Genomic DNA, 24,760 nt, shown 5'->3' with positions numbered 1-24,760 from the left:
TTGCTTCAAGGCTCAAGTGGCTTTGATGCCCCTCCTGCAGCCTGGCTGTTTCCTGACCTCCTGTCTGCTCCCTCCCCCCGGGGGAAGGGTTGATGCTCTCCAGGTCTCTGGGCTGAATGGAAGTACACATGCAGCACGGAGCCAGGCACCTTTATTGATGGCCCCTGCGGCCATCACACATTGTTGGGGTTGTAGCACAGCATGTTCAGAGTGATGTTCTCGTCCCAGTGCCGCAGCAGCAGGAACAAGTGCCGGGCCGCCCCTTTGAGGCAGCTCACATCTAGGCCCTCGGGCAGCTGCTGTGCCTGCAGCCACGCATCTGCCTTGGCTGCCACCAGCTCCCATTCATCGAAGAAGCCAGCACAGCGGTGCTCCAGCCATGCCAGGGCCACCGCCGTGGCCCAGCTGGCACTCTCGAGGTCCTCCAGCCCCACATCCTGCCAGCCTGCTTCCGATGGGGCGGCTGAATGGGGAGCGGTGTCAGACTCAGAGCCATGCCCGCTGTCTGCCTGCGCCCACACGGCTGCACTGGGCACCTCAGAGCAAGTGCTGTGGGACTGGGGGGAGCCAGTCTCTGGGGCTGCAACTGGCTCCTTGTCCTCGGTGCACGGCCCTGCCCCGGGGCTGCTCTTGGCTACGGGGGATGTGGGGCTGAGGCTGGCACGGTGGGAGGCATAGGGCGAGGCACGGCGCAGGCGATCTAGGGGGATCTGCACCACTTCAGAGAAGGTCTCGGTGAGCTGGAACAGCCCCCGTGCTTGCTGTAACTGCACCTGCAAAGGGGTTAGGAGACTGCGAGGTGAGCAAGCAGGGACCCAGATTGTCTGCAGTCCCAATACTCAGCACTGCAGGAGGGGACCTGAGCTGCAGGGGCTGCCCAATGCTGTGGATGCAGCAGCGCTCCTCACAGCCACTGGAGATGCATCCTCTGCAGCTGGTGATACCGAGCACAGCTTGGAAGGGTCCTTACCAGTGGGAGGTAGTCGTGGCTGGCAGCCGTGCTGGAGCACTCGCTCTCGGGGCTGAGGCACTGTGGTCGCAGTGTTAGGCTGGGCCCCCTGCGCCGGGTCAGGCTGAACCTGACAACGGTGAATGAACAGGGCACGGTGACACCTGTCCCTTAATGAGGGGCAGCGGGACCCCTGCACACTGCTGCAAAGATGGGGCTGGACCACTCACCCTCCCATCCCACCCACACTTGCAGCACTCAAGAGGTGACACTGCCCAACTCCTCCCATTGAGGTACTTCATCCCCCCACCTCAGAACCCATGCAGGGCAGCCCCACCTGGAGCCAGCAATGCTCTCTGTGGATTTCCGTGAGGCCATGGAGGAGCTGGAGGGGCTGGTTGGAAGCCCTGCAATGGGAGAAGCAGGCAGTGCAGAGGAACCACGGTGCACAGAGATGGGTTCATCCCCAGGGCTGTGGCCATACCGTGAGAGCCGTTCTGCTTTTCCCAGCCAGAGGTGGCAGAGGAGGCACTGACTGGAGACCCAGGGACCTCATCCCTCTCTGCAGAACAGCAAAGCACTGAGGTCACTGAGGCCTGGGGACCTGCACAGCCCAGTCCTCGTGACACATTGCTGCTGACCCCATGCCCAGCATGGAGCAGAGATCAATTCCTCCTGCAGCCTCATTACCACCAACTTTGGCTGGGCACCTGATGTTCGGGGGACACCCCGCTATGCTCAGGGTCATCAAGGTCCCTGAGAGCTTGGGGTGGGATGTAAGGGTTTGGGTCCATACCTGCACCAATGAGAGCCTCCCGCTCCTCCGTATCCCGTTGCCGGCGATGCCGGCTCCCTGCCATGCCTGTGCTGCGTGTGGCTGCAAGGCACCAATGCCAGCTTGGCACATGCCATGCTCAATTTCCCATCCCCATCCTGTCCCCCCGACTCTACCTGTGCTCCACACCTGCGGGGCCGCGGGCAGCACCACCCGTGTGGCCCCATCCACAGGCACCACGCACGTGTAGAGGGAAGGCACGTTGCAGGCTTTGCTGGTTTGCATGGCTTTCAGGCGGAAGCGGCGGGCGAAACCTGCACAGAGCGAGGTGTCAGCAGCAGTGATGGTGATGGTGACCAGGACAGGGACCAGCACTCACCCTGCTCCAGCTCAGCTTCACGCTGTGCCGCCTTTTCGCTATCCTGGATGATGGAGCGTGCTGCCAAGCCATGTAATGGTTTCTCCCCTGCTATGGCTGCCCGCCGCGGGGGCTCCTCACTGCCCACCCCATCTCGTGGCTGCAGCAGGGCCTCCAGTGAGGCCGTCACCTCCCAGGACACAGGCTGGCCTGCATGCAGTCCGTGGATCACCACGTGGCAGCGTAGGGGCAGGCAGGGATCACCCTGGCCGGGCTCCTTCGCCTCGGGAACCACTGCACTGAAGAGGTAAGAGGGCTCCACCAGCATGTCCCAGTCCAGGTGGGTCGGTGACAGGAGGTTATCTGCGTGGCCCAGGACACAGGGTCAGCACAGTGACTCCATGTGACACTGGGATGACCGTTATTCCCGGGGCCAGCACTCACTTGACTCCCCAATGCTGCGCTGCAGCCGCGGTGTCCTGGGGCTCAGCTGGTCCAGCTGCCCCTCCACAGACTGGTTCCTCTTCTGGGACACCTTCTCCAGGGCACGGCAGAGCCGGCGTGCATCCAGCTCCCCGTGTGGTGAGGAGAAGCTGCGGCCAGCCAGGGCAGCTCGTGCCAGCGCCTTCTGCCGCCGTGCCAGCTCCTCATTGCTCAGAGACACCGGCACCTGCGAGGAGCTCACGACGAGCCCAGGGCTCAGCGGCACGGAGTGCAGGTGGGGCTGTGCCAACACGCAACAGGGCCCCCGCAGTTCTATCTGGCACCCTGCCCTGCTGCAGTGTGAGCTGGCACCCAAAAATCCATCACCTCCCTCACAGCAGGCTGTGCTCATACAGTGCTTAATGCACACGGGAAGGAATGACAGCACCAAGACGTGAGTTTGCAAACATCTGTCTAGGGCTGACGTGGAGACAGGAGGGATGCCCCATCCTTGGAAACGCCCAAGGTCGGGCTGGATGGCGCTCTGAGCACCTGATGGAGCTGTAGGTGTCCCTGTTCAGTGCAGGGACCAGATGGCCTTTAAGGGGCCATTCCAACTCAAACGGTTCTATGATTCTATGTGGTTCTGGTGATGTTTGCATTTGTGGGGGCCGAGCTCAGCTGCTCCAGGCAGGTGGGTGCTAAAAACCCCATAATGGGGCACGGCTGCAGCACCCACAGCCAGCAGCTGGAGCACAGGGATGGTTTACACTGGGGAAATCACTTACGCTTGACATTTCAGCTGCAAAGGCCACCAGCTGTGTGTGCTATTGTGCAGCAGGTTACCTAACACGTCGGGAGGGAGCAACAGGCGGTGCTGGGCTGGGTGACAGCTGGCCTCACCTGGCCTCGGGGACACGGCACTGTGCTTAGCAGGGAGCAGCCTCCCCTGGCACAGCGACCAGGCTGGATCCAAACCCAGACATGAAGCAGCAGGGACGAACCTATCGCTAACAGAGCATCCTGCAGCTTTGGCAGAGGGCTGCGGCAGCCGGGCAGGAGCCAGACCACCCCCTCCCTGCCTTGGCAGGTTCAGTGCCTGACGGCCGCATGATTGTTTCCACTTCATTTCTGCAGCATCAGTGAGGACGTGAGCTGGCTGAGGCTCTCCTTAGCCACACCGTTGCCTACTGGCCTAGGGGTACTGGCACCTGGGGTGGACTGGCTCTTTGGTGCCCAGCTCTCTGGGTCCAGCAAGACAAACCCATCTGAGGAGCTTGCTGGAAACAACCAGAGCTGACCCCGGCTAAATGCAGGCCATGGCCCTCCAGCTTCCAAACTAACATCCCCATATCCAGGCTCAGTGGTGTGACAAGGCCCCAGCCAGGTGGGGAGAAGCCCTGGTGCGTTCCTTACCTTGATGGCAGCAGGGGCTGAGGGCAGCGGGGCAGATTTGGTGGAGGACTCACAGAGGGATAGGCTCTTCTGGCCTTGCTGGGAGGTAGTGTCAGGGGCTGCAGAGCCGCTGTCGGGGGCCACATCACGGGAGCCAGTGGACTCACTGCTGGTGGAGCTGCGGGACAGCAGCCCCTGGCTGCGCTCCGTGCTGACCGAGCAGTGCGTCAGGACGTACTGCTCCTGGATGTAGGAGGGCTGGTAAATACGCTTCCAGATGTCTCCCCCCGAAGTGAGGTCAGCACCTGCAGGGAGAGCACACAGCTGTCAGCTCACAGCCCCTGTGCCACCTCTCAGCTCCTCTCCGTGCCCATTCTACTCACTGCGCTCCGACTCCTCTGTGCCAATGGCTGAAATCTCCACGGAGGTCTCTCTGGAGCTTCGGGACAGCCGTGTGCCCCCTGGGGTGGGCACCTCCTCCTGCAACGGGACAGCTGAGCCCCGGCGAGCTCCATCTCGGCCCTGCAGAGAGAGTGTCAGCCCCTGTGGCAGCACCGGAGGGGGCTATAAAGGTGGTCATGAGGATCCACAATGGCAGTGTCCCCCTGGCCTCACCACTGGGCGCTGGTCCCGGAACCGGGCGATGCTGTACAGGGTGCAGTAGCTGATGAGCCGGTCCCCGGGGTAGAGCGCTGCGATCTCAGTGGGGGAGAGCAGAGCCTCAGTGCTGTCAGGCACATACCAGTCAATGGTGATGTCGCTGACGGCCGGCTCCATCGCCTTCTTCAGGGCCTTGATGAGCTGGGGCAGGGACACGAGTTGGTGTCCAGCCCCACCTTAACCCACATGCCCCCCACTCCACCGTTACCTTAGGCTGCAGCCTCTCGGCCAGGTCCAAGAACTCGGCGCGGCCACGGCTCAGCTTGGCTATGGCTGTCAGCAGCCGCCGGCATGCCCGTGGGCCCATCCCAAAGCTAAAGCACCTGCAGGAGGGACCCACGCACTAAAACACCTCTGATTTCAGGGACAAGCCTCTGGATTCCATGCCTGATGCCGTACCTGACGGTGCTGGCCTGCCTGCGCACCAGCTGCAGGATGCGGCCCACGTCACCCACTGCTGCCGCCGCGGTGAACAGGAAGAGCTGCCGGGGGTACCCATGGTGCAGGGGCTGTGCCAGAGCCCAACTCAGCGCTGCCAGGAGGTCAGGGCTGCCCGCGGCCAGCCGCAGCTCACCCAGGTGGCAGCAGGCCCGCTGCAGCGTCTCCTGCCCGCCAGGACAGCCGGCTTGTGGGGATGGCACCGGGCAGCCATCCGCAGCAGGGTCGGGTGGGGAGGATGGAGGGGGACAGAGGGCCCCCCACAGCACTCACATTGCTGCAGAGGCGGCTGGAGGGGAAGAGCGGCTGCAGGTCGGTGCCGAAGGTTGCCATGTTGAGCAGAGTTCCTGGCGGGAGGCTCTTCAGGGCCACCAGCAGCGCATCCTGGGGATGGGGACAGCCATCAGGACTCACAGCTCGGTGCGGGGTCCCTGTGCTCACCGCCCTACCTCACCTTGACCCTGTCGACATCAGGGCCGCTCACGGCTCCACTGCGATCTATGAGGAAGAGGACCTCACGGGTGACGCTCTGCAGGGCTCCTGGGGCAGCCTCCACCTCCGGGCAGAAGTTGAGCATCAGCACAGGGTTGTGGAAGATGTCCTTGTGGAAACGCTTCTGCACAAAAGCCACCTGCAAGGGGTGGGGGGCTTCCTCGCATTCCTTGGCCTCACAATGCAACCCACACGGGGGCCTTCCTCACCACCACCCCCATCACCGCCCTCTTCTTCCTCCCAGCCACAGCCATGCCGGCTCACCTGTCTCTCCCCACTGCCATCCCTCCTGGCTATCCGCACGTAGTCCCGGCGGCTCCGGATGTGTGCCTCATACTCGGGGTACGTCATGGTGCCTTCCTCCATCACCAGGTGGGGCTGGTGCGGCTCTGCAAGCGCTCACATTTGCCCCACGCTTTGGGGGCGAGCCCATCCAGCCCTGGACCTGCCGCACCCGCAGCCCTTACCACAGGGGTAGAGGATGATCTCCACGTCCCTGTCATAGCGGTGACACTCGGCCAGGGTGACGCAGGTGGTGGCGGCAGAGCTGGCCCAGGGGTCGGCATCGGCACGCAGTGCATGGGTTGGGCTCTCCAGGCCTGGAGGGGGCACAGACCCACTTGGACCTGGTCCCGAGGAAGCCACCAGCCAACGCTGATGGGATTCGTGCTGATGGCAGCCAGCAGCACCCTGGCTGCCTGATGTGCCCCTGCAGCCTCCATCCATCACACCACCGCCGAGGATGCAGGCTGCTGACTCAGAGCCCGGTGGCACTGCTCAAACAGCAGTAACGCCACATGCAGAGCAATTTTGGGAGCACCCCCCAGCCCTCAGCCCTACCTGCCAGCAGGCACGGGCCCTTCACCAGCAGCTCAAAAGCAAACTCATAAGGAAAAGGGTTGTAGGGCTGTCCCCTGAAGACGTCTGTGCTCTCCACAGGTGCTGCGGGCGCAGGCTGGCTCCTTGCCCCGGGTCCCCCGAAACAGCTGGTGGGGCTGCAAGGGAAATAGGGTGAGGGCAGCTCTCACACCTCCCCTGCACACCCAGCATCCCCCCCCAGCCCCAGGACGGCAGAGACTCAGAAAGCCGTGAAAATCACCATAGGGCCAACCTGTCGTCACACAAGCTTCCCGGCTCGCTCTCACGCTCGGGGGCGGTGGTGACACGTGGCACAAGGACAGGGGGCAGGACGAGGCGCAGGGCCCCCCCCGGCAGCGTGGGCAGCTCCTGCACTGTGTTCAGGGTCACAGCCAAGCTCTCTGCCGGCCCCACAGAGCCTGTGATGATGACGAAGGTGGAACGCTCGGTGTCCTCATCCAGGACGAGGTGACCTGGGTGAGGGGGGGACCATGTGGGCATCGGTAATTGAACTAATTACTCACCAAGGGGACAACAGAGGGGAGCACAAAGGAACGGGAAAGATGGACAGATAGGAAGAGGATGGGACTGAAATGGCAGAAAGCTGGGGAGTCATTAGAGAAAGCCGAAATAAGGAAGAGGAGCATCCCTCCAGCTCCCCCAGAGTAACAAAGGGACCTCGTCAGCCCCTCGTGCCCCTGTGCTTTGCCCCATGCACTCACCGCTGGCACAGCGGCGCGGCCGCCCTGAGCTGCTGCCACACTGCAGGCAGCAATCCTGCGCCCGGTGCCGGCTCTGCACCTGGAAGGTGACCCGCCGGCTGCCCACCACTGCCTCAAAGCCAGCCACCAGCTCTGACTCCTCCAGCGGGTAAATGAAGACACCTGCAGATGGGACAGAGCCCAGAGGCAGAGTCCAGAGTGGCAATGGGATCGGAACAGGATATCCCAGCATGGTGTCTATATGGTCCCTGCACCCCAATAACCATCCTTACCTTCCACGGGCTCTTCACATGGGTTGGTGTACAGGAGCTGGGCAGTGATGCTCAGCACGTACCCATTGGCGCATGCCTTCACCCTGGAGCTCTTCAGGGGCAGAGCCTCCCAGGAGGAGAGCACGTACAGACCTGGCATGGTCCCTTGGTTCCTCGGCACAGCTGCAAGATGAGGTGCTGGGAGGAGGTCTGTGAAGAAGGGGCTCATGCGCACCAACAGAGGGACACACACAGACCTGATCTCAAATCCCTGCTCTGGAGCCGAACCTCAGCACTGTGGAGCCATGAGAGCCCACACGGCCAGAAGCAGACAGCCACACATCTCTGTCTCCTGGCCACACAAAGCAGCTCAGTAGCCCCAGGGCCTCTGCAGCCCATCGCCTGTGCTGGTGGGGAGAGAAGCATCTGCCACTCCTATCTCCATCCACCCACAGAGGTTACCAGGGTAATTTGCTTGGGGAAAAAAAAAAAAAAAGATGCACAAGAAGCCCACGCGTAACTAGGGCACAACAGAGTGCGGTGTTTGCTGCGGGTTTAATAATTAACAACAAGGTCAGTGCTGCACTGATGAGCGGCACAGAGGGGAGGGGGCAGCAGAGGGATGCACGCATGTGGCTACTCCTAACCCTATACCTAACCCTATACCCCTAACCCTAACAGGATAACTGATCCTAACCCTATAACTGACCCTAAGACTAATCCTAACTCTAACCTTAAGACTGACCACATCCTAACACTAAACTTAACCCTAACCCCAACACAAACCCTTTCCGTAACCCTAACCCTAACAGTAACCCCATTCTAACCCCAACATGGGAAGAGGGGAGCACCCACTCTGGGTCAGCAGTGGGAGCAGCACTCAGACAGGGACAGCCCCAGCCCCGCTGCCTGGAGCCATTAGGGCTGGGGTCACCCCAAAGCCTTCCCATCAGTTCCCAAGGCGCCTGGCTCAGTGCTCAGCAACGTGCTCGCTATTTGCTGCCTTGTTTACTGGGGCTGCCAGCAGAAGCTGTTCCAGCTGCTTTTTATCACTTCTCTTTGCATTTACACTCGCAGGGTAAACAGGGCCCATCTGGCTCCGTGTGCTGCTCTAAGCCCCGAGGTGATGAATAAAAGCAGAGCTGCTCCTCACCCCGACCTCAGCCCCTGGAGCAGCAAATGGTGCCCAGTGCAGAATCACCACCAAGACCCCTCCCCACCTCCAGCACTTTGCTGCCCCCTCCTCACCCTCTCTGCTATGAGCAGCTGTAAAGTTGTCAGAACTGCACCTGGGAGAGCTCAGTCTGGGCATGGGAAATGGCAGCTCCACAGAGATGATGCCCCATCACAGCCCCAAACGAGCACACTGTGGGGTCCCTGCAGCTGGCTCAGCTCAGAGCTCCCTCCAGCTCTGCCTCACACTCCCTCCCACTAAACCCCTGGAAAACCACAGCCCCACGCCAGGGAACTTCCCTTCAGTGCAACCCCAAAAATAAAAGCATCCCAACCCCGCGGATCGCCCAGCATGGGAACAATCCTAGCAAGCAGCTCTGACAAAGGGTCCCACCGGTGGCCAGCGGGCATTTACGGCACAGCCCAAGGACTGATGCCCTGGGGCAGATCCCAGCAGTGCAGGTCCCGCTGGGGCGGTGACCGCAGCACTTGCACGGCCCCCACCGCCTCACCTCACAATCACACAAACCTTGGGCACCCCAACCCCCCCATCGTGCCCCGGGCCTTACCTGGAGAACGATGACACAGGGATTGGGGGCTCAGCACCCACAAGAGCCGCACCGAGCTTCTGCCCGGAGCGATTCCCTCTGCTCTGATCGGGGTCTGCGCTCACCGATGCCACCGCCCCTCCCGCTGCAGGCTGCCGCTCTGGCACCGGCTCCTCACCGCCGCTCCATCCCTGTGCCAGCGGCACAAGCTCCAAGCCCTGCCTCGTTAAAGGGACACGGCCCCTGCTACGGCAGCCCCAGGGCGGGGGTCAGGCTGCGGTGAGGCCGAGCATCCGTCCCAAGCCCACCCGCCGCGGGACCCGCCGCAGCCCGGCGTACGGGGAAAGCCCCGAAGAAGGGCAGGAGAAAGCAGGGGGGCTGGGGGGAGCCGAGCCTTCGGGCGAAGCGCGTGGCTGGGGAGGGGGCAGGCGGACAGGGAACGGCGGCACAGCCGGAACGGCTCCGCTGGGAGGGAGATCCCGGCGAGCCCGACCCGGGAATCCCTCAGCCTGAGCAGGGCCGGGCAAAAACCCAGCAGATGCAGGGCTAATCTAGTCAGCTCCCTCCCCGCGCTATAGATAGGGCCGCGCTGCCGCTGCACTTTTTATAGAGCGCGCACGGGGGAGGCACCGCCACCGTCCTGCCGCGCTCCGCCAAACCCGCGCCGAGCACCGAGCGGAGCCGAGCGCTCCGCAGACACTGCGGGCCCTCAGCCCGGAGCCGGGCGCTGCCCGCGCGGCTCGGCGGACGCGCGGCGCTGCGGCGGCGCCTCCCGACCGGGCGCAGCCATCCGCTCCCAGCTCTGCGCAGTCGCCGCTTCCCTCCGGCAGCGCCGCGGCCGCACGGCGACGGTGCCGCAGGGCCGGGAGCGGAGCTGCCCTAACGCGGCGCGGGGCTCCGCGGAGCGCGGGCGGCGCGGGGCGCGGCGGCGCGGCGCTGCCCCCTAGCAGGCAGTCGGGCGGGACGCGGACGGCGCGGGGGCGGGCGCTGCCGGGAAGCGCGGCCCCGGCGGGGCGAGACGAGGCGAGGCGAGTCCGGGCTTGCGGCAGCGCGGAGAGGGGGAAGAGGAAGCGAGGTCGCGGGGATCGCTCCGCTCGTTGTCCTCTGCTCGCGCCATGGGGAGGCCCAGGAAGGAGCCGGCCGGCCCCTCGTCCGCGCAGCCCGCGACCTCCAAAGCGCCGCCCGCCGCGCCGCCGCCGTCCGCCACGGGCAGCCGGGCGGCTCGGAGCGCTCCGACAGCGGGGCGGGGCCGGGAGGCGAAGGGCGGCGGGGATCGGCCTCGAGCGGCGGCGGCGTCCCGCGGCGCTCGGGGCGACGGCGGGGAGCGGCGCGCGGCCGCCGCCGGGAGCCAGAAGAAGGCAGCGAGAAGCAAAGCGGCGCCCGGCCCGGCCGAGGGCAGCGCCGGCCCGCGCCTCCCCGGAGGCGCCGAGGGAGCTCCAGCCCAGGACGACGCCAAGGCCGAGGCCGAGGCCGGCCCGTCCGGGGCCTCGCCGCGCTGTCCGCTCGCCCTGCGGAGCCACGACATCCCCTGGGTGGAGGAGCAGACGCGCGGCCAACGCGCCAACCCCCAGTGGTACGCGTGGCGGGAGAACCGCATCACGGCCTCGCTGGCCCCGCGCATCGCCAACAGCAGGTTTGCCAACGGGAAGACGGACGAGGTGCCGCAGTCCTACCTGAAGGCGGTGCTGAGCGCCGGCCCCTCCGTGCAAACGCCGGCCATGTCGTGGGGTATCCGCAACGAGAAGGAGGCCGTGCGGGCCTACGAGCGGCTCAAGTCGCGGGAGATGGGCCGGCCCGTGCAGGTGGACGAGTGCGGGCTGTTCATCCATAAGGAGAAGACGTGGATCGCCGCCAGCCCCGACGGCATCGTCACCGAGGCCGGCACGGGGAAGCGGCTGGGGCTGCTGGAGGTGAAGTGTCCCTACAAGCACCGCAACAGGACGGTGCGGGAGGCCTGCAAGGACAGGGATTTCTGCCTGGAGCTGAGCGGGGATTCCTACGCGCTGAAGCGGGATCACCCCTACTTCACCCAGGTGCAGTGCCAGCTGGCGGCCGCCGGCTTGCAGCACGCCGACTTCGTGGTGCACACCAACAAGGAGACGGCCATGGCACCTGTGGAGTTTGATGCCAAGTTCTGGGGTGAGACGGTCCCCAAGCTGGAGAAGTTCTACACCGAGGCGGTCGTTCCCCACCTGGAGCAGCAGGCCGGCAGCTCAGCCTGGGCCAAGGAGGAGTAGAGCCCGCTCGCTGCTCTCCTGGATGCTCACTTGATTTGAGTTGGCTCCGCAAACCCTGCTAGCAAACCCCTAGCTTAGAAGCTGCACCTGAATTTTCTGCTGTTCCTGTTCCGCTTGCGGCTTCTGCTCCGATCAGGATGAAAGAAGTCACACCAGCAGGGCCCTGCAAAGAATGATTTTGTTCTGCCCGATGAGGGAGAAGCGTCCTGGAGCCAGCCCAGCCTCGCCCCTGCTGCCACCCCGTGCTCCTTGCAGCCGTCCGGTCCGAGCCCTTGGCACTGTGTGATGGAAGCCAGCACGTCACACCCATCTGCACTGGAACTCTGTGGGGAAAACTGGATCCTTCAGCACCAAAACACTTGACAGGACTAAACTTCAATTCCACTTGAGTGGAAACCGATCAGGACAGATTTATCTGAACCCAAGAGCAAAACACAACTTTAGAGCTAAACCATGATGTGCCTTAGCAGCCACAGCAAGGTGCAGGGACAGCCCTCCTCCTGAGCCCTCCCACCATGCTAAGAAACGGGACCAGAGCAGCACAGGGCAGATGCTGCCCGCCCAGGAGGCGAAGCTCCAGGTTCCTGCAACGCACCGGGGAGGTGGGCATCATCCCTTTGCTGCGTGATTCACTGTCAAATAAAACATCTGTTGAACCACTCCTTGGCTGTTGTGTGTGCAGCCCGGCGGGTACCTGGATGGGGGGTTCTGGGCTGGGGGGTTTGCATGCAGAGATGCTCAGCAGCTCGGCCAGCTCCCACCTGGGAGGAAAGGGAGAAACAGGCTGAAGCCACCACAGTTATGGCAAAAGTACTTTATTATGTACATACGACTCCAGCCACACTCCACAGGGCAAGGACCAGAATTTACTATTTTACATATCAATACAAAGTAACTATAAAAAACATAAAGCACTTTTGGGGCCCAGGCTTTCCACAGGAGGAGAGGCACAGGGATGAGCCTGGGGATTGCTGGGTGGTGGGGGACTGCCCCCCACTTCCCCCAGCTGTGGTCCCATAGTAACCAGATGTGCAAGTAGGAGAGAACCCAGCTAAGAGAACTAGTGATGGGATGGGTGAGTTGGGGCTGTCCCACGCCCTGCTCCAGCAGCAGCGTGCCAGAACCAGGCCAGGTGGCACCGGGACAGCAGCAGGATCTGTGTTCCCCACCCAGAAAGTGCAGAAGGCACCAGGCCAGGCTCTTTGGAGGGGCTGTAAAGTGGGATTTGGACAGTCAGTGCACGTGGGGCCCCAGAGCGTACACACCGCTCACAACAAAGAGCAATGGGGAAAAGCCTTCCACTTTGAACTGAAAGGTAGGTCCTGTACCTCCAGAGCAGCAGTTGCATAGGAGAAGGGGCTTAGGGCCCGTTCCTGACATCAAACTTCACTCTACATGTCAAGGAAAAAGAAAGAAAAAAAAAATAAAGCCAACAAAACAATTTCTCTGCTGGAGGGCACACTCAGAAGCAAAGCCCTTCCAGCACCCAGCTCTGTCCGAGCTCAGGTCTCAGCATCACAGATGCTCCACCTGCAGGCAGGAGATGGCCGCAGGGTTCAAGGCTCAAATGTTTGAAAGTAGAAACACAGAACACCAACCAAAATGCTTCCCACTGCTTGTCCCACACCCTACTCACTCAGGGTAGCTGGGTTTCCTACCACCAACCTCACATCTTTTCCAGACAAGAGACTTTAGTGCAACCGGAGTATCTGAACCAAGAGGACTCAAAGAACAGTTTTTCTAACAATCTACCATAGGATGCCCTTGCTGCACGCTGTTCTTAACCCAACAGGACTACCCTGAGGTCTCAGGCACGGCAGCTGAAACAGGAGCACCACATGACAGGGACAGGGCCTCCCCTGTGCAGCCTAAGGGGAGATGGACACCTGATGCCCAACACAAAGCAGCCTGGTCTGCTCCAGGGGTGGGCAGGGCCAATATTCATTCCTTTCTCTCATCCTAGAGAGCAGCACACTACACAGAGGAAGCTTGCCTGGGCTCTATCTACGTCCTGGAAGATAACTTGGGTCACTGGGGCTTTGCCATTGCAGCCTACCTGAAGGTCTCAGGAAATGACAATGGTGAGGATAAAGGAGGATGGGAGTCACATCTTGAAGTAAGTGTAAGCTTCCACCACACTACATGGAAACCATTTGGACTAGATTCTCCTCAACTGGCCTGGGGGGAAGGCACTGAGCCAGCTTTGTGCAAGGACAGAGATGGTTCTGAGTGACCCAACGCACGGCTCCTCTCCCCCAACACCTCTGGGGTAACCGAGCTCCGTGGTCAACACGACGCCCAGGGAGGACGCATGGCAACTTCCAGGAGACGAGGAGCAAGGGGGACAGCCCAGCACCACAGCCCAGCCCCTCCCCTGCCGTTACTGCATTGATTGTCTAGCCAGACTGGGCTACAGCCTGAGGTGTAAAGAGGGCCCCCCCAGACCCCTGCTCAGTCACAGAAGCGTTTGCGGGGCACCGTCCGCGCTCTGTTGGAGCGACGAATCTCTTGCTTGGCATCACGACACCGCTGGCAGATGAAAATCTCAGGCACGTTGGATTTGCGGATCTTGGCACAAGAGAGGTGGATCCAGGTAGCACACTCATTACATTCAATCATGGGCCTCCCTGCGAAGGGCTTCAGGCAGAAGCAGGTGATCAGATCCCAGGCGTCATCGTCTGGTCAGGGAGAGACGGACATGGGTCAGAAATTACTCCACAGCTGTGGTCTGTCCCCCGCCATGGGGCACAGCACCACCTCTGAAGCCACAGCCAGTCCCACTGGGAGAGCACCCCCCCCACTCACCTTCTGCTTTGGTGTTAGGAACTGCTGCAAATTCATCCGCTGGAGTTGCAAGAGGGGAAAGAGAAAAAGTAAAGACCAGATCAGCAAGGCACCCTTACAGCCCCCTCCCTGACACCTTTCCAGACTGCACTGTGCTCTCTACAGAGGAAAATCTCTAAAGAGTGGGTCAGCTCCTGGGCCTCTGCTTTCCACTTCTCCCAAGAACGTCATGGGGAGAAGCCAGGACCATGTGCAAGTACAGGTGGCCCTGGCTGGGGGAGGGTCGGTGTTTGGCACCAATCATAGCATGGCTCTGTTCTTTCAGGCACTCACCACTGAGCTGAGAGCTCCCTCTGCTTGCATCCTCCCCTTCGCTTTGGTCCAAGGTACTACAAGAACCGGGGCTTTTCCTCCCTCCAGAGCACTGCTCCTGCTCCTTTAGCTGCGGATCATCTTCTGCCGGCTTCCCTGCTCCCTGTGCTCCGTGCACCCAGTCCTTCTCGTCCTTCATCAGCTCCTCCAGGAGGGCGTGAGGCTGTGGCTCCCCGGCCAGGTTGAGGGGAGACTCCAAGAACTCTTCTTTCCCAAGTGGCACCCGTCCCTCCATTGCAGCCAGCTCTGTCCCCCGCTCCTGCTCTAGCCCAAAGCTTTTCCCAGCACTCAGCTTCTCCACCTCCTGCTCCAAGATGAGTTTCTTCACCGGTGGCTTCTTTCGCTTCATCTGCTGGGGCCGGACGTCATAGAAGCTAGTGGGGAAGGCAGGGCAGCCCAGAAGCAGGTTGCTATCTGCAGCCCCCCTGGCCACGTTCCGGCTGCTCCTGTCGTCTGCCAGGAGATGGATATCAGAGGAGTGGGAGGAGGCCCAGCTATCGCTGTCCTGCGTGCTCCCCGTGCTGTTCTGGGGGCTCATGCTGCCGCCGTGGCTCCAGAGCTCGTTCTGCAAGAGGGGAAAACACAGCAATGGTGTGAGATCGCAGCAGGGATGCTGGGGGAATCGCAGGGACAGCGTGAGACCACAGCACGGACACCAAGTAAGTCTCCAGGGGATGCAAACAGAAGGAGCCTTCGGTGAGGGGCTCACCTCGTCGGGGTAGGGGATGTATCCGGCGTAGGCCAACACGAAGGTGCAGAACTGGTTGAAATCCTCCACGGTTCTCTGCCGCTTCTGTAAGGGCTGCAACGAACGGCACGTGCGGGTCAGACCCTGCCCACACACCCGGTCCCAGCGCCGGCAGATGGACGGACAGACAGACAGACAGGCGGACGGACGGATGGGGTCCCCGAGTGGCCGCCCCACCCCTCTCCCCGCCGTGTGACACACGCAGCCCGGTCCCTTCGCCCCCCAGCGCGGGGCACGCCCAGCAGCGCAGGAACCGTGAGTCAGTGCCTGGGGAGCCCCGGGATCCCGGGGGCGGGCAGGGACCCGGGGAACAAAGTCTGGGGGACGGCGCTCCGGGAGAAGGGCCCCCACCCCCCCTTACGGCACAGGGCTGGGAGCGGCGCGGGCGGACGGCAGCGGGGACGGCACCCACCGGAGCCCCCAACCCCAACCCCCCGCACCGCCCCGGCCCGCCCGGTCCCCGCCGACACCTGATCGCTCCCAAGATGGCGCCCGCGCTCCCGGGCTGCCCCCGGCCCCCCCAGCCCTCCTCCCCCCGCGGGGCTCCGCTCCCCCCGCACCGGAGGCGCACGCAGAGCCGCGGGACACGGGCACGCGTGGGTGGGCGGTTGGGGGGGGATGGCGATCTTCCCACCCCCGGGGACACCGCAGCCAACAGCCCCCCATCCCAGCACGGCACCGCCGCGCAACTGAACCCACTCCCCCAGCACAGAGCCCTCCCAACCCCCACCTCCCTCCAGGGCCTCGCGCTCACACACGCACACACACAGCCCCCCCCCCTCCCAACTCATAAAGACCCCCATACAAACACTCAGAGTCCCCCCAACTCACACAGAGCTCCCATACACGCACAACCCCCCCCTAAGCCCCCCCAACACTCACATAGAACCTCGATACACACAGAGCCCGAGACCCCCCCCACCAAGAGACCCCCTCACACGCACACGCACACACACAGCCCCCTCCCCCAGGGCCCCGCACACACACACACACTCACACTCACACTCGCACTCACACACAGCCCCCCCCCTCCCGGCCACGCCGGAGCCGCGCACACGCACACGCTCCCCCCGCCCCAAGAACTGCCGCTCAGCCCCCCACCCCCCCCAACCACTCTCACCCCGCACACAGCCCCCCCCCTCCCCCCCGCAACCAGGACCCCTCCCCCCCCCCCGGACCCCGCTCACCTCCTCGCCCCCCGGGGAGCCGGGGCTGGGCACGGGGCTGCTCCCCGCCGATCGCGGCCCTCCTTCCCCACCGGTGCTCATCGCCGCCCGGCTCTGCAGCAGCAGCAGCGGCGCGGTGCGGTCGGTCCGTCGGTGTCCGCCGCCGGTCGGAGCGCGGCCGCCAGCACCGCCCCGGCCGCAGGGGCGGGCCCACCTGGTGGCGGGGAGGGCGGCGGGGCGGTGCCTGGTGCGGGCCGAGCCCCCCCCCCCCCCACGCCCCCGGGACCCCCCGGCAGCCCAGACCCATCCCCGAGCCCCGCGGTGCCCCAAGCTTGGTGCTTGGTGACCCCCCCCCCACGTAAAGCCCTCACAGACACGAGAGCAGCGCGCCCGTAGCGTTCCGGTTTTATTTACACCGCGGGCTCCTCCGTGCCCGCGGGCACCCCGAGGGCCCCCCCGGGGGTACAGAGCCCCAGGGACGGGTAGGGGGAAAGGCAAAGCGCGCCCCAACCCCCGCGCGTCCAGGGGTGGGGGGAGGTGGGGGCACTTGTAGCAGCAAAAGGCCTCGCTTTGTGCCGGGGGGCGGGGAGAGGAACACCACTGATGGGGAAGGGGGGTGAGCAGAGGAGTAGGGCTGCCCCCTAACCGCCCCCCAGCGTGGGGCACAGCGGTGGAGGGGCACGCTGCCTTCCCTCGTCCCAGCACAGAGCAGCACCCGCAGCCCCACGCCGGCCTCGCACCGCACGGGCTGAGGGCACAGAGAGCAGCGCAGCCGGGGGCCACCGCGCCCCCCCCTCCCTCCCGGCCCTATAGGAATCCCTCTTTGCGGAACTGCTCCTTCAGGATGTCCCTGTACTGGTCGAAGCCGCCCTCGATGCGGGTGACGGTGGCATTCTCGCAGACCCACAGCTCGTGGCACACCAGGCGGATGAAGCACTCGTCGTGGGACACCAGGATGATGCCGCCCTGCCAACACGCCACGATGGAGAAGGGAATGAGCACAGCTGGCATTAGGGGGGCTCTGGCTGAGACACCCCAGCTGGAGGCCGCAGGGAGCTTTAGGAAAACGAAGGGGATGTCGCCTTACCCGGAACTTATTCAGCGCCTTCGCCAGCGCCTCGATGGTCTCCATGTCCAGGTGGTTGGTCGGCTCATCCAGGATGTAGAAGTTGGGGCTGGAAGAGAGGGCAGCGCTGGGAGTGCTACGCTGGGAGCATGGGATGCACCCCACGAGCTCATAGCAGCAGCAGAGAGCCACTGCTTCCTTCCACCTCGTCTCCACAAAGGCCCAAAAGTGAGGCTTCATCTGCAGGGCAGCAGCAGGTCTCCAGCTGCCCGCCTTCCTCACGGTGAAGCAAGCTCTAGGGATGCAGCCATACAAAAACTAAGAGCATCTAAGAGAGAATTACCAGGACATGGTCATCTGGGCAAAGGCCACCCGGCTCTTCTGGCCCCCGGACAGGCTGGCCACAGGGCGCACAGCCAGCTCCCCTGACACACCGTAGCTCCCCAGCTGGTGCCGGTACTCCTCCTCTGTCTTCCCTGCAGAGCACAGCACAACGTGGCTATAGCACATGAGCACCCAGTGCCTCGGGATGCGGCGGCTGCATGGAGGCAGTGCCCAAGAGGAAGTTTTGAGTGGGAAAACCTGACTGGAACATTGAGGGCAGGAGCTGAGGAGAGGGCCCAGATCTCTCCACATCTCCAGAACCTACCTGGGAACTTCCTAGCCAGCAACTCTACAGCACTGATGTTCAAGTCCAGCTGATCCACGTGGTGCTGGCTGAAATAGCCAATTTTTAGGTTTCTGCAGAATGAGAAGAAATGGGGAAGTGGCACCTGGCCCTGTAACCACAGCGCTCCCAGCCCCATCTGCAGGAAGAGCCACAAGAGTGGGTGAGCAGCCACCACTCCTTCCCCCCCAGCCCTTCCTATCAGGTACCTGTGTGCATGTCTGATCCCTCTGACTGGTGCCAGCTCCCCCATTAAGATCTTTAGCATGGTCGACTTGCCAGCTCCATTTTCACCAACCTACAGAAGCAGCAGCAGCATTGGAGAGCACGAAACCCACAGAGCTACCTCGGGGATGGGGCAGTGCTTAGGGAATTTCAGCCCTCTTGGATGATCACACAGCACTGCTGGAACATGTTCCCCAATCCCTGACCTTAAGGACTAGCCGGCCCAGCTCCCCATTTGCAAGCACACAGCTTCAGGATGAGGACCCCTGACATTGAAGTTGGCCTTGCTCTGAGCAGGGACTTGGAGAGGAGAGCCCAGGGGTCACTGTCACTCTGCAGTCCCACGTACCACACAGATGCGGGACTCCAGGTCAGCGGAGACAGACAGGGAACGGAATATGTAGTGACTTGGGTCGTAGCAGAAGTCTACTTCATCCAGCTGCAGGATAGGAGGGGAGAACTTCTCAAAGCCATCGGGGAACCTGGGAAGGCAGGAGGAGGTGAGAGACGGCCAGGAACTTCAGAACTCTGCTCAGAAGGGAAGCTGGGTCCCATCCAAGCAAGGGCTCAGGCGACACTTACTTCATCATCACCTCAGACTCCTTGTCCACGGGTTTCAGCTCTGGCCTGCAAATAGGAACGCCACGGTGTAACTAAGGTGCCTTGCTCTGAACCCCACACCAGAAGCCCACATACAGACTTCAGCTCTGCAGAGCCTCATCCTGGCCAAAGCCTCCAGACCAGAGACACAGCACCCAAAGCCCAAACCATCCCATCCCTGCAGACACAGTGTCCTTCAGATTCGCCTGGGAACATTGTTTTCTTCCCATCAGCACTGCCCCCTCCCCACCTCTGCAGAGCAGCAGGATGGGCACTCACAGTTTCTCAAGCAACTTGAGCTTGCTCTGCACTTGGGATGCCCGGTTTGCATTGTAGCGGAAGCGGTCGATGAAAACCTACAAGTGACAAAATCTCATTCAGCCACAGCCACCCCAGCGCCGCTAAGCCTTCTGCAACAACAGAGCCACAGCCACAGATCACTGCAGGACTAAGCAGCAACGAATACGGGAAGCTTGGGATGCTTGCTAGGAGCAAGGGGCGAGGCTGGGAGAAGTGTCCCAGTCCTACTGGTTTCTCCCATACCTGGATATGCTCACGGTACTGCTGCTGCGCCTCGTACTCCCGCTGCTGGTTCTTCAGCCGCTCCTCTTTGGTCTTCATGAAGTTCTCAAAGTCCCCACGGTACGTGTCCAGGCGCTGCGAGTGCAGGTGGATGATGTCCGTGGCCACCGTGTTCAAGAAGTTCCTGTCGTGGGACACCACGAGGATGGTCGACTGCCAGGTCTGGAGGAGACAGCGAGAGGGAGATCTGAGGGAGCCCGAGTGCCACCACCCAGCAAGGCAGGACACCAGCCTGGGAGGATGTCCCCGTCCCCTGATGCACGTCCAGCACACCTCTGCCCTGTTCCCACCCCTACCTGCAGGTAGTTCTCGAGCCACAGGATGGCCCTCACGTCCAGCATGTTCGTCGGCTCTGAGGGAAGAGAAAAAAGGCACCAAGATCAGGTCAGGAGGGACTGGGATGGCTGGATGATGCTTTTTTACATGGGAAAGACCAGTGACCAGCCCAAGTGGCTGCCCAAGCATGTTTCCCGGGTGAGGATGGCTCTACGCCACTGCTGGAGAGCACTGACAGCCCTGTCAGCCAAGCTATTTTGAGCAGGCAGCTAAAGGCCACGCTGCCTTCCCAGCCCAGCAAGGGCATGGGCAGGCCCAGCAGCAGGGTTAGAGGGACCTGTGGTATCAACTTACCGTCCAGCAGAAGGAGGTCTGGCCTAGGGAAACCAAGACATGGGCATCAGAAGCAAAAAGAGCACAGAGTGAAGGCAGAGAACGTTTCACCACACACAGAGCTGCAATGCCTCAAAAGCTCCCCACCCTGACAGTCTGAGAAGACCCCCTGGCAGTCCCCCAGCCCCCTGCAGCACAGACAGCAAGGAAGATGAACCAACAGAATGAAAGCCTAGACACCAACCTGGCAAACAGGGCTCTGGCTAAGGCCAGTCTCATTCTCCAGCCTCCAGAAAACTCTCTGAGAAGAGCAGAGATTGCAGAGAAGGGTTACAATTTAATCAGAATAACTCAAGTCCATTCAAATTTTGATGCCCAGAGCCTGGAGACTTACTTGGTTGTCTGTTGCTGCATCTTTGCGTTAAAGCCCAGCCCAGCGAGAATGACAGACGCCCTGGGGAAAAGCAGAGAGAACTGGAACACAGATACACCATCTGTCTGCAGAGCTCAGTCTGAGCTCCTGGACCCATGGTCACCACAGGCACTCTGCTACATAGCTTAAGGCCACCGTGGTGCAGGAAAACTTCCCTGCAGGCCCAAGAGCAGCATTTGGCTGCAAAACGCAGCTCAGGAAGACACAGCATCCACATGCAGTCCCAGGAGACTGACAAGAAGCTTTCAGCTCACTATCACCAGTATTCCAGAGCTACTCCCTAGACAGCAGGAATCTGGGGAGGTCTGAGTGGAGCAGCAGTAACAATGCCATTTGGGAGGAAAAAAAGCAACAACAAAACCTCCAGCTTCTGGGGAAGCTCAACTATCTCTAACGCAGAACTACGACAGACATAGGGAACAGAAGCAGGGAGGAGTCCCCGTCCCCACACACAGGATTGCAGGGCCACAGTATGGCCCTTCTGTGCTCCAAACCACGTCTAGCCATGCCAGCAGACAGCAGTGCCACAGGGCTGTCTCACCTCGCCGGGGCCTTGTCTGCCTCAATCTCCTCCAGCTTGGCATAGATCTCCGATAGCCTGGTGCCTTCCGTCCCTTCTCCCCTGGAGCAGAGCAGAGCAGAGACGAGACAAGAAGAGGTCAGGATCTGAGCGCTGGGGGAGGCTGATCACCCCGAGCAGGACTAAGGCAAGCAAGATCTTATAGATAAAAGGCTGCAGAACGGCTGGAAACCTAGCGATGAGCATCTCACCTGCCAGCATTCACTTTGGCAGTCAGCTCCTTTTCCTCCCTCAGCAGGCTCTCACGAGTGGTGTCACACTCCAGCACGCTCTGCAGGGCCGGCGTCTCATCACCTGCCACCTCTTGCTCCACGTGGAGGATGCTGATGTGTGAGGGAATGCGCAGGCTCCGACTGGCAATCATCTTCAGCAGTGTGGTCTTCCCCAGCCCATTCCTGCCCACAAGCCCATAGCGCCGTCCAAACGCCAGGTTCAGGTCTGCTCCTGCCAGCAGGACCCTAAAGGAGGGAACAGGCAGGTACCTGCTCAGACTGCCCCATGGACAGAGAGGCAACCAGCAGCCACCTGCCCACCAGCACCTTTCAGGCTGTGCTGAGGTGGGCCACATGGCCTCCTGATCTTTCCCATCATTCCCCACCACTCTCAAATGTGGACCTCACATGTGGTCTGAAGGCCCAGCCAGGATCAGTCCCACCTCCCCACCTGCACTCACCGCTCACCAAAGGAGACATCGAAGTTCTCGATGCGTACGTCGTACGACTTGTTCTTGCCCGATGACTCCATGCGGGTCTCCTTCTTGCTGGCAGCTTGGCTGGCAGTCGCCTCCTCAAGGACTCTGCAGTAGGCAGAATGCAGAGATGGGGCTCAATGGGAAAGCTCTGTGTGCTCACATCCCAGCCAGAGCAGTCTGGGTGTGCTGGAGGCACCGCTGTACTCACGGAGGACCAGATGACTTCACAGAATCCCGCTCCATCCTCTTGTCCTGCTTGGCTTTCAGCTTGGCTTCTGCCTTCTCCAGTTTCTTGGCGTTCACCATCTGGGGCAAAAGGAAGTGTGAGAGCACATCTTCACCAAAAGCCCCAAAACCCCAACTCCAAGAGAAAAGAGATCTGTCAGTCCCTCGTGCCTGGAAGGAACGGAAGGCAGAAGGGAGTTAGGACTGGGGAATGGGACAGACTCAAGGTAGCTAATGGGGCCAGTACAGAACTTCAGGAATGCAGTCCTAAACCAACAGCTTGTATGACACGGTCCAACCTCAGCAAGCAGAGTTTGGCTGACCCCAACCTGTATGGCTCTTCCCCATGACCCATTTCTCTGATTTCAGGGACCTGAGTCAGCCAAGGCACTTCAACACCAACGTGCCTGGGGGTTGGACTGGATGATCTCCAGAGTTCATTTCCAACCCCTACGATTCTGTGATCCTGAGTGATCCCAGCACCTTCTTCACTCACCATACACCTAGCCCAGCCAGCACCACTAAGCGTTTCTCCTCCCCCTGTTAAACTTTAGCCAGTTTGAAATTAACTCAGGTTATGCAGAGGATCAATCGTGGCAGAGCCAAAAAACATTTAATTAAGCCCGGAGGCAAGAAGCAGCTCAGTGTTTTAACCTGGCCTCCGATCTTGGCCAGGCTCTCAGCTCACTCCTGCATCAAGTCACATACCTGTGGCTGACCGAGAGCACTCCCAGGTATTTCTAGGCAGCTCTCAGCCACAGGAGCACACTACAGACCTGCACGCTAGGCTGAGAGCATCTTGTTACTGCGGCTGTAGCCCAGTACCTAGAGACACATTGAGTCACTCTGTAAGCAATACAGAGCTCCTCAAATCTCCCAGCAGGAGGTGTCCTCCAAGACTTGGGAGGCCTCCCAAGACCTCCTCTGAATCTTTCCCAATTTCTCTGAAGATTATCTTTGAGTTGAAGACACGAGAACCAGACAGCAGTCCCAGTGCCAACACCAGCAGCAGCCGCCAGCTCTCCCTGAAGGCTCCCGTTCACATGCACGGATATCGCGTTAGATCTCAGCCTCCACATGAGGAGCTCCACGTGTACCCCAGGGAAGGAGAGCACCACAACAGGTCCTGCCCACAGCACACAGCTGCCGCTGTCCTGGCTTTGTATCTGCACAACTGTCTCCAGAGTTAAGCCTGGAGACACCCAATGCGGAGCACAACCTGCCCCACATCTAACCGCTGCACGGGGCTCAGCTCTCACTGAGCAGGACAAGAAGCACCCACGTACGTCGTAACCGCTCAATCAAAGCTGTACTGTAGAAGCCAAAGTCCTTCCTGAAGTTAGAGACGCTGCACTCTGAGCATTACTGCTTGACTGACCGTGCTCATTAAGATAAAGGAAAATAGAGCTCATCGAGTTAATGACCTGTTAGCTCCCTCTGAACCTTTCCACAATCAAAGCCAAGAGCTTTACCAATGATGCAAAGGCACGGCTCCCCTGTACCCCCCTGTTCCACTGCTACCTTTGGTCCTGGCCAAACCCAGCAGGTGAGGGGACCAAAGCGGGCCCCAGAGCTGCAGCCCCATGCAAGGGTTATCCCAGCAGCCCACCCACAGGATGCAGCCTCTGCTTACCGATGTCTGTCCTCTCTTCAGCAGCAGCCCTGGCAGCAGGTCCGTGCTGGCATCTGTCAGAGGATAGGGGGGTGAGTGGTGGGGTCCCCTCTCCTAGGGGATGGGGGCGGTTAAAGGATGGGGGGAATGAAGGGTGTGAGATACGGAGGACTGAAGGACAGAGGATTGAATGATGGGGGACCGAAGGACAGGAGAACCCGAAGATGAAGGGACAGGAGGACAGCTTCCACACATCCCAGCAGTTCAGTCCCAGGACAAGGCAGAGGGGTGCGGGGTTCGGGACGCAGGGCTGGGGCTGAGCTGCCCCACCGACCCCCCCCGGCCCTGCGGAGGAGCCTCAGCCCGCCGCCGCTCACCGTATCCGTCGGTGATCTGGGAGAGCTGGATGGGGGCGTCCAGCAGCACCTGGCTGCAGCGCTGCGCCCGGGCTTCGTCCCTGCGGGAGAGAGGAGGGTCGGGAGGCCCCGGAGCCGCGGCCGGGCGGGGCGGGGGGCGGCCGGGCGCTGCTTACAGCTGGAGGCAGTTGAAGAGGCGCTGGCACACCTCGCGGATGGCCCGCTCGTCCTTGCCGTCCCGCGACACCTCCTGCAGCAGTTCGCCCACCGCCTCCACCAGCTCGTCCACCGACTCGAAGTCCGCGCCGCTGCTGTGCAGGATCCCTGCGGGCACGCGGCGCTATGCCTATCGCGACACTATGCCTATCGCGACACAACCCACGGGCGGCCCCCCCTCCCCCGAGCGGCTCTGTCGCGACTCCTCCGAGGCGGGGCGGCGCTCACCCGTCACGTAAGCGAACACCTCGCCGTCCAGCTCCGGGAACTCGCTGCGGAGGATGTCGGAACACGACGCCATGGCGCGGCCGGAGCGGGGCCCGGCCCCAGTGCTGCCGCACGGAGCCCGGCCCCGCGGCACAGGCGGAAGGAGCGGCGGCGGCGGCGGCGCGCGGGGGCTGCCGGGAGAGCGGCGCCATGAGCGCGGGGGGTGCTGGGAAATGGAGTCCTAGGAGTGCGCGTGCGCAGTGCGGGACACGGGGGCGCGCTGCCACGTGGGGCGCTGGGCACGGAGCGCCGGTGGAGTTTTGCTGCGCGGCCACTGGTATT

At 61.8% G+C, this 24,760-nt stretch overlaps 4 protein-coding genes across 7 annotated transcripts; 1 reads left to right on the top strand and 3 right to left on the bottom strand.

The window, feature by feature from the left end:
* Positions 1-134: 134 nt before the first annotated feature.
* On the bottom strand, positions 135-9,751 carry VWA5B2 (von Willebrand factor A domain containing 5B2). Of its 4 annotated transcripts, none has more exons than XM_031603536.2 (22): positions 9,064-9,751; positions 7,343-7,531; positions 7,071-7,232; positions 6,590-6,821; positions 6,331-6,485; positions 5,958-6,089; positions 5,755-5,879; positions 5,453-5,629; positions 5,272-5,382; positions 4,960-5,165; positions 4,769-4,883; positions 4,516-4,701; positions 4,284-4,422; positions 3,922-4,205; positions 2,527-2,752; positions 2,104-2,445; positions 1,901-2,038; positions 1,746-1,826; positions 1,434-1,511; positions 1,287-1,356; positions 971-1,079; positions 135-773 (listed from the first exon to the last, which is right to left on the bottom strand). In XM_031603536.2, exons 2-22 carry the CDS (start codon positions 7,479-7,481, stop codon positions 174-176), a joined length of 3,807 nt encoding a protein of 1,268 aa, XP_031459396.1. In that variant the 5' UTR covers positions 7,482-7,531; positions 9,064-9,751; the 3' UTR covers positions 135-173. The 4 variants fall into 4 exon arrangements, with proteins under 4 accessions (XP_031459396.1, XP_090003604.1, XP_031459394.2 ...); XM_090147478.1 differs by having other exon boundaries at positions 7,343-7,504; XM_031603534.2 differs by having other exon boundaries at positions 7,343-9,751.
* Positions 9,752-10,048: 297 nt separating this feature from the next.
* Positions 10,049-11,938, top strand: LOC149916634 (uncharacterized). Its single transcript, XM_090147477.1, has one exon. It carries the CDS (start codon positions 10,158-10,160, stop codon positions 11,277-11,279), a length of 1,122 nt encoding a protein of 373 aa, XP_090003603.1. The 5' UTR covers positions 10,049-10,157; the 3' UTR covers positions 11,280-11,938.
* Positions 11,939-12,078: 140 nt separating this feature from the next.
* On the bottom strand, positions 12,079-16,574 carry LOC116235394 (PHD finger protein 13-like). Its single transcript, XM_031603533.2, has 5 exons — positions 16,371-16,574; positions 15,145-15,237; positions 14,397-15,000; positions 14,085-14,123; positions 12,079-13,957 (listed from the first exon to the last, which is right to left on the bottom strand). Exons 1-5 carry the CDS (start codon positions 16,449-16,451, stop codon positions 13,731-13,733), a joined length of 1,044 nt encoding a protein of 347 aa, XP_031459393.2. The 5' UTR covers positions 16,452-16,574; the 3' UTR covers positions 12,079-13,730.
* A 157-nt stretch (positions 16,575-16,731) lies between these two features.
* On the bottom strand, positions 16,732-24,596 carry ABCF3 (ATP binding cassette subfamily F member 3). Its single transcript, XM_031603528.2, has 21 exons — positions 24,440-24,596; positions 24,172-24,319; positions 24,017-24,096; positions 23,661-23,713; positions 22,011-22,108; positions 21,785-21,907; positions 21,303-21,569; positions 21,073-21,153; positions 20,493-20,552; positions 20,343-20,399; positions 20,120-20,142; positions 19,786-19,841; positions 19,451-19,651; positions 19,187-19,263; positions 18,890-18,934; positions 18,657-18,789; positions 18,292-18,380; positions 18,065-18,156; positions 17,759-17,891; positions 17,437-17,524; positions 16,732-17,315 (listed from the first exon to the last, which is right to left on the bottom strand). Exons 1-21 carry the CDS (start codon positions 24,510-24,512, stop codon positions 17,157-17,159), a joined length of 2,136 nt encoding a protein of 711 aa, XP_031459388.2. The 5' UTR covers positions 24,513-24,596; the 3' UTR covers positions 16,732-17,156.
* Between the last annotated feature and the right edge of the window lie 164 nt (positions 24,597-24,760).

Source organism: Phasianus colchicus, chromosome 10 (genome assembly GCF_987193195.1).
Source record: "Phasianus colchicus chromosome 10, bPhaCol1.hap1.1, whole genome shotgun sequence".
NCBI classification, from domain to species: domain Eukaryota; kingdom Metazoa; phylum Chordata; class Aves; order Galliformes; family Phasianidae; genus Phasianus; species Phasianus colchicus.
This window is presented reverse-complemented; position numbering and strand designations above follow the sequence as displayed.